Below are 13,436 nucleotides of genomic sequence, written 5' to 3'. Positions count from 1 at the left end.
AGAGCTTCTGAGTACACGCGTGAGCGCGTGTGGTTAGAGGCTAGTAATAATAATAATAATAATAGTGTTATTTTGCAAAATCCCCCAATGCAGAAAGAGACCTCTCTCTCTGCAGAAGAAGGCAAGTAAGTTGGGATTATTCTCAAGCCGTCAAACATGCAGAATGAGACCAGATCTCTCTCTCTCCTATGCTGATCCAACTAACTAGCAAGATAATACGATAAACAAACCCGAAAGAAGCTCAAACTAAGAAAGAGGTCATTCACTTTCTGTATTAACCATTTTTTAACCAGAACAACAGATGCACAGTTATTCCACAATTAGCAAGTTATTTTCCGTTAGTCCCTCTCCAACGGTAGGATATTCTGGGGATAGATGCCACTCTCCATCCACCAAGAACTTGATTTCGTACCTTCACAACACAAAATTATTATTATTATTATTATTATTATTATGAAGAAGAAGAAGAAGAAGAAGAAGAAGAAGAAACTAAGTGACCCAGTCGAATGGTACCTTCCAGGCCTAAGCATTAATGTTGTTGAGAACTTCGTGAAAGAACCAGTGTATTCTGGTGATAGGTGCTCTCCTTGACTCCATCCATCAAAGGTTCCCATTACTTGCACACTCTGATGCACAATAAAGAAAAGGACAGATTTACTACATCAAAAATAAGAAGATAGTCAGGCAGGGAATGTAGTTAGTTTTTCCTTCCCATAATTATTATTCTACCACAAAAGAATAAGACAATTTTGGATTTTTCTTCAATGAATAGATTGTATGTTATTTGTTTCAATGTAAATAAATAGGGGGGGAAAAAAGGATGGAGATGCACAAATACCTTACATCTGGGAGGCACCAGATCATAGATAAAAAATTCAAAAAAAAAAAGAAAAAGTGAAAATTCTTGTTTCAAATTCACGAGCAACAAACTGCATGAGGAAAGTAGAGGTCGGGGGTCAGGGGAACTTAGCAAGCATGGAGAGAGGCTAATAAAAAGCTTTGTTTTCCTTTTCTTATCTTGCTTTAGTTCCTATTTCTTTGCATTTCACTATCCTTGTATAGGTCCCTTGAAACTCGAACAGAATTCTGTAATCATTTAATGGTTTTAATTTTTAATGGTATTATTACACACACACACATCCCAAAGTCCTGAACTCATGAACACACTCTTAACCCCATTCTTATAGGAGCAAGAGGTGCCATTTAAGCTAACAAATGGGGAGAAGTCCATCACTTTAGGCCAACACACTGCTAGTGCTAACCACATTTATCTTTTTTGAGTTCAAGACTATAGGCTCAACCTTTGCCTTGAATTGAAGTGGTCCATATTAATATCAATAGGATAAGATAACCCAATACAATTGACACTCCATTTTCATTAGGAAAGAAAACTACAAGGAATAAGAACAGCTTGCTTACCTCTGCCATGCCAATCCAGAACAAGGAAACCTCTTTGGATCGTGCAGCATCCACATCTTTTATCTGTTCATTCAGCTTTTCATGTACAGCTTTATACATAGACACAATGGCAACCGAATCTTTGTTAGAACATGGAAAGAATCCAAAAAATAAAAAAACTATATATTTAAATTTCAAGAATTTTTATATCACATAAGCAACGCAAATCTTTTCATACAGAAATCTCTTATCACTTTGTCTTCCCTCCCCAGATACTCAAATAGTAAACCTTTGTTCATGAGAAGACTGTTGATGTGAGGAAGTGCATACCCACCAGAATAGGAATATTTCTATTCACATATTTCTATTATGTATCTACACGCACGCACACACACATCACATCCATCATATAAGAAAGCACAAAGTAAATTGTACTTGGTTAAAAGTGAAGAAGTCTGTCAATCTGGAGCAAGGACAGGAGCATGGTAATACCTTCTAATCGGGAAAGAAGATGAGATTGAATGTATTTGCCATTGATCTTTCTTGAACCTACTGGAGTGACAGAGTTAGCTATTTCTTCTGCAAGTGTGACCAAAGCCTGTCCATGCAACACAAATAATAAATTTGTATTATCAAAAGTTTAGATGTTGATTTGTCATAGTATGTATGAAAAGAAAAGCTCAAACGTGAGACTGACTAGAATTCTCCAGAGTGTAAAATACAAAAATGGATTTTTTTTTTTTTTGACAATGCATCAAATAGAAGTTTAAACAAGCTATATGTGCAGTTCACCTTCAGACTGCAGTTATATGATAAAGACTAAGGTCAAGACTCGGACTATATTTAGTTATTTACAAATCAGATCAAATAAAGATGGAAACAACCTCCATAAGCTAAGCAAAATGCCGTTTAAACATTCAGAAAACTAATGTGCATCCACAATGGAACAGGGTATCTATAAATTTTTAAAATGCTAAACAGCCTAAACTTCACATAAGCAGGTTTCAAATATAGCATAACGATGTATGATCTTGTTATTGCCTGAGTGGTAAGACCATCAATTCTGAAATATTCTGGTCCTACAAGCCACCATCAGCAGTATTAGACAATATTAGTCTAGCCACCACACTTAGCCAGAAGATGCCATCTGGCACCATTTGATCTTTATTAGCTAATGAGGTATATGATGACCACAGAAGATGCTGTTGAAACCATTAGGGAGGTTGTGTCTCTGATTAGGTAGTCACTTTGGTTACCAAGTCAGGCACCAACCTAGTATTATGCACCGGAAGAACCGGGATTCTCTCATGATAGTAGCTTCATAAGAAGTCCAATTTAGCTAAAGTAGAATGTATACTTGGTTGTAAGGATAATTTTCTTACTTGTGCTGACCCATAGCAGGTCCTTACCAAAAGGAAAAAATTCACTGATGCATAATATAATGATATAATCATAGAATTAAATGTTTAGACTGCTCCACTAATCAACAGTTGCCTCCCATGATTCAAAGCATTTATAGGCTTATTTTTCCATTACATGACCTCAACAGACCTTCTAGACCAGTATATTACATATAATTAAAATACAGGCATGATTGAAAACTATTAGATGGTATTTTAGCTAGATATAATGTTCATCTGTTCCATTTCTTCACCAGACCACTTTGGATCACAGCAGTGACACCTTATGCAGCAAGTAAAAACCTGATAGTTATCACTACAAAAGGTAATTTTTCTAAGACCAAGGACCACCATTATTTATCATGACAGTGGTAGCTTTGGTGGCATTGGCCCAAGAGAGTAGCAACAGCTGCAGCAGTCTAGTGGGGATCATAAAAGAGCAAGTTGAGGATTCAGGTCGCTGGCCATTTGCACAATGGTGGAAAACTTAACAGTGTCGATGGTTAAAGATTTAAGATAAATGGATCCTAAACTTTCATGGTTTTTTAATTGTGATTGTATTTGAGCCAAAAGCTTAAGCTTATAGATCGAGAGAACCAATAAGTAGTCAATTATAAATGCTTATCATACACAATACATAACAAAAATGGGGACTTCTCTAATTTCCTTTTCCGCATGCAAGTCAAAACAGAAACAGAAGTAAAACAACAAACATAAAGGGGCACCAAGCCACTAACCGCATGGATGCAAAAAGGCCTAGCACTTTGACATAGGACAATCAGCTCTCAAGGGTTAAAAAAAAAATAGAACATCACAAAGAAATAGAACCTTAGAATCGATCCTAGGGTTTCTTGGAATAAACACTAAGCAGTGAAACAGAAAAATGGAATTTAGAAATTGTCATCTAGAGTTGTAAGGAATCAGCACCAAGCATGGGAACCCAGGAATTAGCTCCAAGCAATGGAACCCATGAATCAGCACTTGGGTTTGCTTGGAATCAACACCAAGCACTTGAAGAAACTTCCACTGCAAATATCTTTAATCCATCATCCATTTTCTACAATAGTGACTCTGGGGACCATTTAATAGGCCCTCCAAATAACATCCAACATGAAAAAAAAAAAAAAAACATAACGAGATTAAATAAGATACTGAAATAACAATCAAATAGAATCAAATTCATCCAATAGCTCAATCGTGGTTAATCAGGTCCAATAAAACCAATCAGCATTTATAGGTCTAATTTGGGGTCCACATCACACACACTAGGAGGTCATGAACACAAAAATTAAACCAGGCTTTAAATATCATGTTAGAGCATCCAACCGAAAAGCATAAGTTATTGGGTGGAGAGGCTCACTAGTAGGCAATTCCATATAATTTTCCTCACCCAACAAATACCGAACTTCTCTAACATCAATATTTGATTTGCGTTGGACAAAACAATCTTTGCCAAAAATATAGCAAGGCTCTCACAATTGAGCACTCACTTTTTTAATTCAAATGTGATTGACATAAGAATTACTATTCTAGTAGTAAATAAGAATCAACACAGAGTTTTTGGTCCTCCTAAAGTCAAGAGAGTTATAATTTAAGCAGTACTTGTATCATGAAGTTTGTATGCGTGTGTTTGGGTTGTAGACAAAGAAAATATACTATACAGATCATGATTGAAAAGGCTGAAAATGGAATCAAGACTGTTGATCTTCTTAATACTTGGTTTGGTCATATGAAGTTCATTAATGATAGACATCATAGATCAAAAACATTACTTAATACACAACCTGAACTTCAAGTTCCAAGACAGCAAGTTCGCTTTTGAAATTAACTAGTGCGTCCTCCTTTACATGTAACTGCAGAGATCAGAGGTTAACAAAAGATGTCAGTCTAAAGGCCTTTCTATTAACAATTAAATAAGTAAAGTTCTGCTGCCCTAAGCATTTGATTAAGTGCACCCCTCCAAACTGGAGATGTTAGAGGCAAATATTTGCAATATATCATTTTGCATTTAGCTTAAAGTTCCTATGATGCAGAAGGGGTAGGGTGGTAATTAGAAATAACAGGGAAAACAGAGAATGGATCACAGGACTCTATGCTTGACCGCCTAAAGATGCTTGGAATCACCACCAAGCAGTAAAGCGGACACAACAACAATAAAGCCTTGGTCCCAAAATTTTGGGGTTGATTATTGATCCTCAACCAAGCTGTAAAGCACTACCCAAACTCTTGCTGTGTCCTCTTTTAAATAGCCATAATAGACTACACCAGCAAGGAAAGTCATAATCAAGCCACAATACATCCCTTAAAATTTTCAACCACCATAAAGCCTAAATTCATTATTATAAATAATTTTAAAAAATAATGGATATTGAGTTGATTTAGGGTTCAACATATTGGGGTTAAAATTATTACATAGCCATATTATAGAGACACTCTAGATTATTTTGTTATTCTTTTTTTCCTTTTTTATTCGATAGTTTATTCTTTTGTCATGTTCACTAGAGAACAAAGGCTAAAAGCCACAAAACTTATAATTTTTTTGTGGCCACGTTCATTATTCTTTCAATTTGTTTCTCCCGCCATCAAAAATCAAAGGCATTCCTGCAACATTTCCTCATCTGACCACACCCCCCCCCCACCCCCCACCCCCTCAAAAAGAGAGAGAGAGAGAGAGAGAGAGAGACCAAGTAGACAAACAAAAATAATACTCTATGGTGTTTCCCATTTTGGGTTTCTATCAATAACATAAAGTCCATTGTTGAATTGTTCTTACAAAGAACATGATCCAACCAAAAGTAGTTAAGATATCAACAAAGCTAGCAACAATATGCAATGTGTTCTGCATATATATGTACGAACCTGTCGTTTGAGGAAGCGATTTTGTTGATTGGCTTCACTTAGTTTTCTAATGAGCCTCGTTCTTTCAGAATCAGCCAGCAGCGACTTTAACTAATATAATATTACCAAATACGTCAAATATGTTAGCTCTAAAGATTTAAAAGCAGCATTAAGGGTGTTAGTCACAATACCAATGTTAACATGATAACTTAGTGTCAAAGTGGCTTATCAAAAAAGAGAGGAAAAAAAAGAAAAAAAAAAACTAAGTGTCAAAGTTAAGCTGACTGGGTTTACTGCACAACAATTTTTAGCTTGTGTGGGTCAATTCTGATGTGAGATCCAAATATTCTTCAGTTCTCCTTCAAATTATAGTTCATTGGAACCCTGAAGGAAATGCCAGCTTACAATCCCACAATTTCAAGCTCGAGGAGCTAAAACTCACCTACTGCCCACTCTGGATGACACAGCACTGATAACGATAGAGGGGTGATAACCAATAAATGAACGTGGTGTCATGAACTGTCAATTGTGTAGCCAACATAAGCTTCAGCATAAGTCCCTACTTTAAATTCGATGAGTGGATAAACTAATCTAACTTGTTAAATATTTTATTAATAAGTAACAGCTAATTCTGATATGAGATCCAAATATTCTTCAGTTCTCCTTCAAATAATAGTTCATTGGAACCCTGAAGGAAATACCAGCTTACAGCCCCATAATTTGAAGCTCAAGGAGATAAAACTAGCCTACTGCCCACTCTGGATGACACAGCAGTACAGCACTGATAACGATAGAGGGGTGATAACCAATAAATGAATGTAGTGTCATGAACTGTGTAGCAAACATAAGCTTCTGCATAAGTTCCTACTTTAAATTCGATGAGTAGATAAAATAATCTAACTTGTCAAATATTTTATTAATAAGTAACAGCTAATTTTTATTAAAAGAGAGAGAAAACTAACTGCCTACCAGAAGTAAACAATGGGTCCACCTAAAGAATAAGAATCTACATTTCAAAAAACCTACAAAGTATTTTTCGTGGGTAATAAATTTAAAATTATAAAACCTATAACATCTACGTAATAAAGAATATAATTTGAATCATAAATAAATAAAAAATTTAAAAATATTTCATTTATTTTCCATCTCCAATTTGCACCAGTGTCAAACAGAAACTTGTAATGTTGCTCGATTGTCTAACAAGCAACTTGCGAGAGATCAGGATAAGCTAGGATTTTTTAGAAATAAATGAGGTGCTGCAATTTCCTAAACCATGAGTTCCTACTACCAGATAGCAGGTAATGAAAAGAACGATGATGGTAGGAAACAAAAAAAAGGCCTCTTGCATTTCCCATAAAAAGAGAAAGTAAAAGCATAGATAAGGAAAGTGTAGATAGATTCCCTCAATACCCAAATTCATGAGAATGGAGGAAATGAGGAAAGAATTTATGTTTCTTATTCATCATAAATAAGGAATTATAGAGAGAAAATGTAATTTTACCTCATCCCTGCTTAGTGGTTGAGCAAGAACTGACTCTGGCGACTCAGTTGCATCATCATTACTAGAATACTTTTTCGACTTTGGTGATGATGATTCCTCCAAACTAGCAGGCATGGAATATCTTCTCCAGAACACATGGGCCATGGGATGCTTTCCCATAGAAGATTGATGCAAATACATCAACCTTGGGTAGCCCATCCTTAACTTCCAAGCAGCCACAGTACATGGAAGTTTGTCAATATTTTCCCAGCCTAATGTTCCTAAATTCCTTGAGAACCAGGACACTTGTTTGTCAAGGCAACACCTATGCATATCATAAAGAAAGTGTAGTCACAATGTGAAGTTTATGAGCAATTAAGATCAATTAAAGGAAGAAACAAACAATACATAAACACTCTGATTAACAAAGACTAGTAAAAAAAAATGGTGAAAGAACTACACAAATAAAGACATAGTATCAAGTAACTACTACTAAAGAATTGAAATAAGCAAAACAGTGCCTAAGGTACTTTTTTTTTTCTGCAAGACAACTGATTTCATCTCTAAAATGAATGTCAAGGATGCTTACCTTGCAGTACCTATCTCCATCTTGAAGAGTTCCTCCTGAAAAAGATGAGACAAGAAAATAATTGTCAGGACCATCATTCAATGCAGCAACTATACAAATTCTGAGTTAATACTAGTAACCAGAAAATAATTCCATTGAGTTATAGAACCCCATGCCTTTGATAGAGAGAGTACCTCTAAATGTAGGTATTCAAAAGCAAACCTACAGTTGTGTATTACTGTATTAGTTCCAAAGACAAAGACAATGGAATGATTGACTTTTTATTCATGGAAAAAGAGATTATTCTCTTTAAACCAAATAGCCTCATGAAGCAGCACAATGTCAGACTGTCAGTAATAAGTCTATATTCTTCTACTAGTGCAACACATATCAAAAGGAGATCCACCTTCTAATATGACAGACCATAGATAGGTATCAAATGGTTTAACATGGAACCATTAGTTTGATTCCAAAACAAGATTGCTCCACACTTCTTAGCTGAACAGTAATTTCAAACATACTTAGATTTCGAAAATCTCAAAACACCTAATTTGAGACTCATTAAGACTTGAAACGCCTAAATCCTTGTGCAAACAGGTTAAAAGAGGACAGCATTCACAATTTATTAATATCCAGGACTTCTACATAATGATCAATGCTTGACCACCAAAATCCTTACTTTTATCATTCTAGAAATTTCTTCAAACAACCAGATTAGTAATACCAAAACCTCCCTTCATTTTCAGACAACACACCTTCAACTCAATATCACTTGTCAAAGACAAGGGCAGCAGCTTAGTCCAGCATCTCAAAATCCTGATGCTAACCACTGAGAGCTGCAACTCAACCTTGGATCAATAGTCCTTCATAAGCACCACGTGGTCCTTGTTCTTGTGGCCTTCTTCCTTCTGCTTAATCAAGGACTTTGAATTACTGATCATGTTCTTGTAGGCCACCAAAATTGAACTGTTGAATTCACAAGAAGCGGAATCGTCTGGGATTAGTGTGGGATCGCATAGAATTCTATGTGATCCCATGAACTGACTCACAATCCTACCATGACTCCATTCTATGCACAATCCTTATACAATCCAAATTGATTCAAAGGGGTAGGATCGTACAATCCCACGATCCAAGATCACGATCTAGACAACCATGGATGGAATAGTGGTCAAAGGTGGGGGATGATGGTCGATTGGTGGTTAGATGTGATCAAATGTGGTAGAGTAGTGGTTGGCAATGGTCTATTGTAGTAAAGTGGTGGTCGACAATAGTAAATTATGGTTAATCAGCAGTCAGTGGTGGTTTGGAGTTTACATGGGCCCTTATACCATGCAAACTGACTAAAATGAAAAGTGTGTAAGGTAAAAATCAATTCACCCTTATACATAGATGAAATATTTATAAGAAGCACAAAAACACACTTTGACTTAATTAATCCTATCATTCATATTTCATACTACATTACTCATAGCATTTCCAAAAAAATGTTTTCCATTTTCCTTGGGAAAAAAAGTTTCCACTGAAACAAATGGAGTGCAAATAAAGCTATTCAATGATAGAACAATTCTCGAAAAGAAGTGAAAATTTTACTTCACGACAATTAGAAGTTCATACAACTTCCCTTACATTATGAATAAGCTTCCTTTTTGGGGGGCTAAATTTAGCATTATTGTATTGGAAGAATCTCTTGCAACACAACCTGGCACAAGATTCCTTCCATAATGCTCTTTATTCTTTCTTTGGAGATGGGCATGATGGGACCAAATTGTATCCTTCATAATTGCACAGTAAATCAACCAATTGAACAGCCCAAAGCCATATATTGCATAGTAAAAGACTCCTCATCTCCCAACGCTGTCCTAAAACATTTAAAATGACACACAAAACCTCCACTATACCTATTGATCGAAAACACATATCATTCCTACGAGACATTCTTTCTACTAGTACTTATCTCGAGTTTCCAGAAACAACATATCTAAAATAAAATCATTTGACAAATAGCATTCTACAGAGCCAGGCCCCATTTTTTGAATCTCACCAAATCAATTGAAGATTTCCAAATGTAGTATCATATTCTGTACTCCATCTCCCTTTTTTTTTTTGGAAAGTTGCTCAGAATTTCAACACCAAATATAATTTCTCATACTTTATCAAAAGAATCAACATTTCCAGCATTCAAGGGTGTAACATTTACTCCAAACACATGGAATTTTTCTCTAACCAAAAATTGCAATAAGAACCAAATACGTGCAAAAAGAAAATCTTTGAACTTAAGCCCAACTTTTGATCTTCTATCAAGTTCGCTAATTAGTCAAAAGAATTCAAACCCAAAAAAGTTGTCACATATTCATCTAACATAGAAGTATGAACCACTTCATATTCCAACAAATTCAATGGAAATAAACCCAAATAGAAGCAGAACACAAACCATAAATAACGATGGTGTGTATGTACATATAATATATAAACAAATCACGTGTATGACTTATAATAGCAATATATAAATGCAGAGAACATTTTTGATCACTTACAGAGTACAAAATCTGCACTTAAGTTTATTTGTTTGAAGTTTGAAGCTCGTTGAGTTTGGTGGAATCAATGGAGAGGATTTTAATATAAATATATGAGTGGCAGAGAGACCTGGTGGAGCTCGTGCAATGCGACACGTTTTAAGGAGGTCGTTCTGCCACGCGGCGCAATGGAAGAGGCTGAGTTTTGGGATTCACAAAATTGGAGAATGGGGAAGAACACGTGATAAATGTTGTGGAATGTAAAAATGGGATGGGTCACTCATAGCCATGGGTACAACTTTTTGAGCCCAAACAAAATTTTGGGTCCGGCCTCAATAAAATTTGGTTCTGTTTGGTTTTCTCAGATTTTGTTTGTATACGTAATAAGTGAAATGAAATGGTGTCTTTTTCGTTAATGAAAAAAAAAATAGAAGTTAGAATGAAATTATGAATTTTTCAAATTTTTTTTTTTTTTATAAAAAAGGTTAGAACACAGTGGTGTCTTTTACATAACGTCAAACTAAGAAATCCCAATTTGAATGGTAAGAATCAGTAGGGGTGTCAATTCGGGTTAGTGTATCGAGTTCGTGTCGTATCAAAGTAGGGGTATTCAACTAATTGACTCAGCCCTAACTCAACCCATTTAATAATCGTGTCATGATCCTTCAACCCTAAACCAACCTATTAATAAGGAGGGTTGACCTGACCCAACCCCATTTAACACGCTTAATAAACGAGTCATGTTGGGTTGACACAAATGTAACACAACTCATTTCAACTTGCATAATATTAAATATAATATCATCTAGAAATAATTTTTTTTGCATCTCAAAAGTGGTGCATACACTTCAAGTCTTCAACCCACATTCAAAATAATATAGCTCAACAAAAATATAATATTCATCTAAAAATAAGTTCTTTACACTCCAAAAGAAGTACATACACTTCAAAAAGAGAGAGAGAGCAATAACTGGTTTGAGAGTTGACACTTTGAGTTTGAGAATTAGGCATGAGAAGAGTAGTATAGCTATAAAAAAAAAATGATATTTATAAGAAAGTTTAGAGATTTAGGGTTTGTAGGGTTTAGAGATCTAGGGTTTGTAAAGTTTTAATTTTCAATTATATCTCTTGTTAATTTTTGTAATTACTTTTCTTTTTAAATTTAAAATATATGTTGGATATAAAAGGTATTTGGCAAATCTAAAATAAAATGAATATTTATTTGTTATACAAGTTAAACGGGTTGTGTTAAGTGGGTCATTTCAGGTTGACACAAATTAATTAGCATGTCAAACATGTCTATTGCGGGTTACACAAGTTGACCCGCTTATGACACGTTTCTTATCGTGTCACTTTCGGGTCGACTCGTTTATGACCCAATTCCATTAAGGCCCAACCCTAACCCGAAAAAACCTGTGTCGAGTTCGTGTCATGTTCACGGGTTGGGTCAAATATTGACACCTGTAAGAATTAGCTTTGGTACACTAAAATGGTGATTAAACCTATCATCAGAAGCAGATGCTATAAGTTAAAACTCTTTCAAAAAAAAAAAGTGATTAAAGTCTAAATACTAAATAGGAGTGAATATAACCAAGAATACAGAATGGATAAGGTAATAAAGTTATATGAGCTTTTTTATATTTAAATTATTTAAATAATATTTAGTTTTATATTATAATTATTTTTATTTAAATTTATTATTCTTACTTAGGCCATGGCCAAAGGTTGACCCCAACCATAATTCTTATCTCCCTATTACAGTGAAGCTTTCTTTCTCTCATTGCTCATGAATGAAGGCATATGTGTATAGTTCTTGTTATTTATTGTCTTTGCTATTATGGATTTGAATCTTAGGAGTGCTATTTGCACAACATGTGGTATTAGAGTCTGCGATGGTGTGCAACAGATGATAGTGTTTTTAGGGTCCTATTTGTGGTTGGAGTGGAGTGGGGGACAAGGTGTGTCTTTTTTTTTTTTTTTTGATAAGTAAGTAAGAATGGTGCTAGATAAAAGTGTGCAATGCACAAGACAAGCCCATAAAAATCTACAAAGCGATGATCTTGGAAAAAAGCCAATAAAGTAGCGTTACCAATGGTGCTAGATAAAAAAGAATGGTGTGTATAAGATTCACACGCACATGAATGTGAGAGGTTCCCATGGATGAACACGTGGAGTTGAAATGTGGTTCTCATTGATGATGTATAAAAGACCTATGGATGACAATTGGTAAAGTATAACCTAAGTGTGTGTTTGGTTGGGGTGAAAACAAGAATGATAAAAAATAGGGAGAGAAAAATAGGGTGAAAAATGGTATTTTTTATTGTTTGGTTGAGAGGAGGAGAGGGAGAGGGAGAGAAAAGTGGTGAGGCCCACAAGTTTTCTCTCCTCCCCTTCAAAATACAATCTCTCTAAATTGAAGAGAAAATTTGAGTGAAAGGTGAAAAAAAAATTGACAAAACTGCCCCCACTTTTCTGAATTGTTTTTTTTAACGTCAACATTTTTGGGATTTTTTTTTTTTTTCTTTCTTTTCTATTTTGGCTTTTCTAATGTGGCGTTGGTTTTTTTTTTTTTTTTTCTTTTCTATTTTGACTTTTCCGCGTAACGTTGGTTATTTATTTATTGCTTTTTTTTCTTTTTTTTTTCTTTTTTCTTTCTTTTGTTTGGTCAGGTTCTTCTTTTCTTTCTTTCTTTTTTCTCTTAATTTTTATTTTTATTATTTTTTTAAGAAAACACTTTTGAATGATTTCTTATGCTATTTTTTTGAAATGTCCACTTTCATCTATATACAAATTTTTTAAAAGTATAATGTATTACTTTCTCTTTTATTTAAGAGGGACATGATGGTAAATTTTTACAAATCTTATTTTCAACCAAATCAAAAAAGTTTTTCATCCCTCTACTTTTCCACCCTCTCAACCAAACACAACTGAGGAAAACTAAAAACTTTTCTATCATCCAACTTTTCATCCTCCTAACCAAACGGACCCTAAGTAAAAGGGAGGAGACTAACCCAAGTGCCACAAGTGACTTGGTAGAAGGTTCACACAAGAGGGGGGAGATTTGTTGAAAAATTAACGTGTGAGTAGTAAAGTTAGTTGAGTAGTAAAGGTAATGCATTAGATAACAATGACAAAAGTGAGTGATTAATATAACATAATTGAGCCCAGTCTTATTGAGTTAGTTTTTAGGTCAAGAATATGTTAATTAACCCATCAATTAAAGTCTCACTGCGGTA

At 34.8% G+C, this 13,436-nt stretch overlaps 1 protein-coding gene across 3 annotated transcripts; it reads right to left on the bottom strand.

Moving 5' to 3' along the window:
• Positions 1-219: 219 nt before the first annotated feature.
• Positions 220-10,341, bottom strand: LOC142621469 (protein PTST, chloroplastic). Of its 3 annotated transcripts, XM_075794720.1 has the most exons (10): positions 10,222-10,291; positions 7,879-7,906; positions 7,706-7,740; positions 7,138-7,441; positions 5,658-5,747; positions 4,583-4,651; positions 1,891-1,996; positions 1,420-1,508; positions 514-626; positions 220-412 (listed from the first exon to the last, which is right to left on the bottom strand). In XM_075794720.1, exons 3-10 carry the CDS (start codon positions 7,723-7,725, stop codon positions 310-312), a joined length of 894 nt encoding a protein of 297 aa, XP_075650835.1. In that variant the 5' UTR covers positions 7,726-7,740; positions 7,879-7,906; positions 10,222-10,291; the 3' UTR covers positions 220-309. The 3 variants fall into 3 exon arrangements, with proteins under 3 accessions (XP_075650835.1, XP_075650834.1, XP_075650836.1); XM_075794719.1 differs by lacking the exon at positions 7,879-7,906 and having other exon boundaries at positions 10,222-10,341; XM_075794721.1 differs by lacking the exons at positions 7,879-7,906; positions 10,222-10,291 and adding an exon at positions 8,440-8,643.
• Positions 10,342-13,436: the final 3,095 nt, after the last annotated feature.

This window comes from Castanea sativa, chromosome 1 (genome assembly GCF_040712315.1).
Source record: "Castanea sativa cultivar Marrone di Chiusa Pesio chromosome 1, ASM4071231v1".
Classification (NCBI taxonomy): domain Eukaryota; kingdom Viridiplantae; phylum Streptophyta; class Magnoliopsida; order Fagales; family Fagaceae; genus Castanea; species Castanea sativa.
The sequence above is the reverse complement of the archived record's forward strand: the minus strand, read 5'-3'. Positions and strand labels throughout refer to the sequence as shown.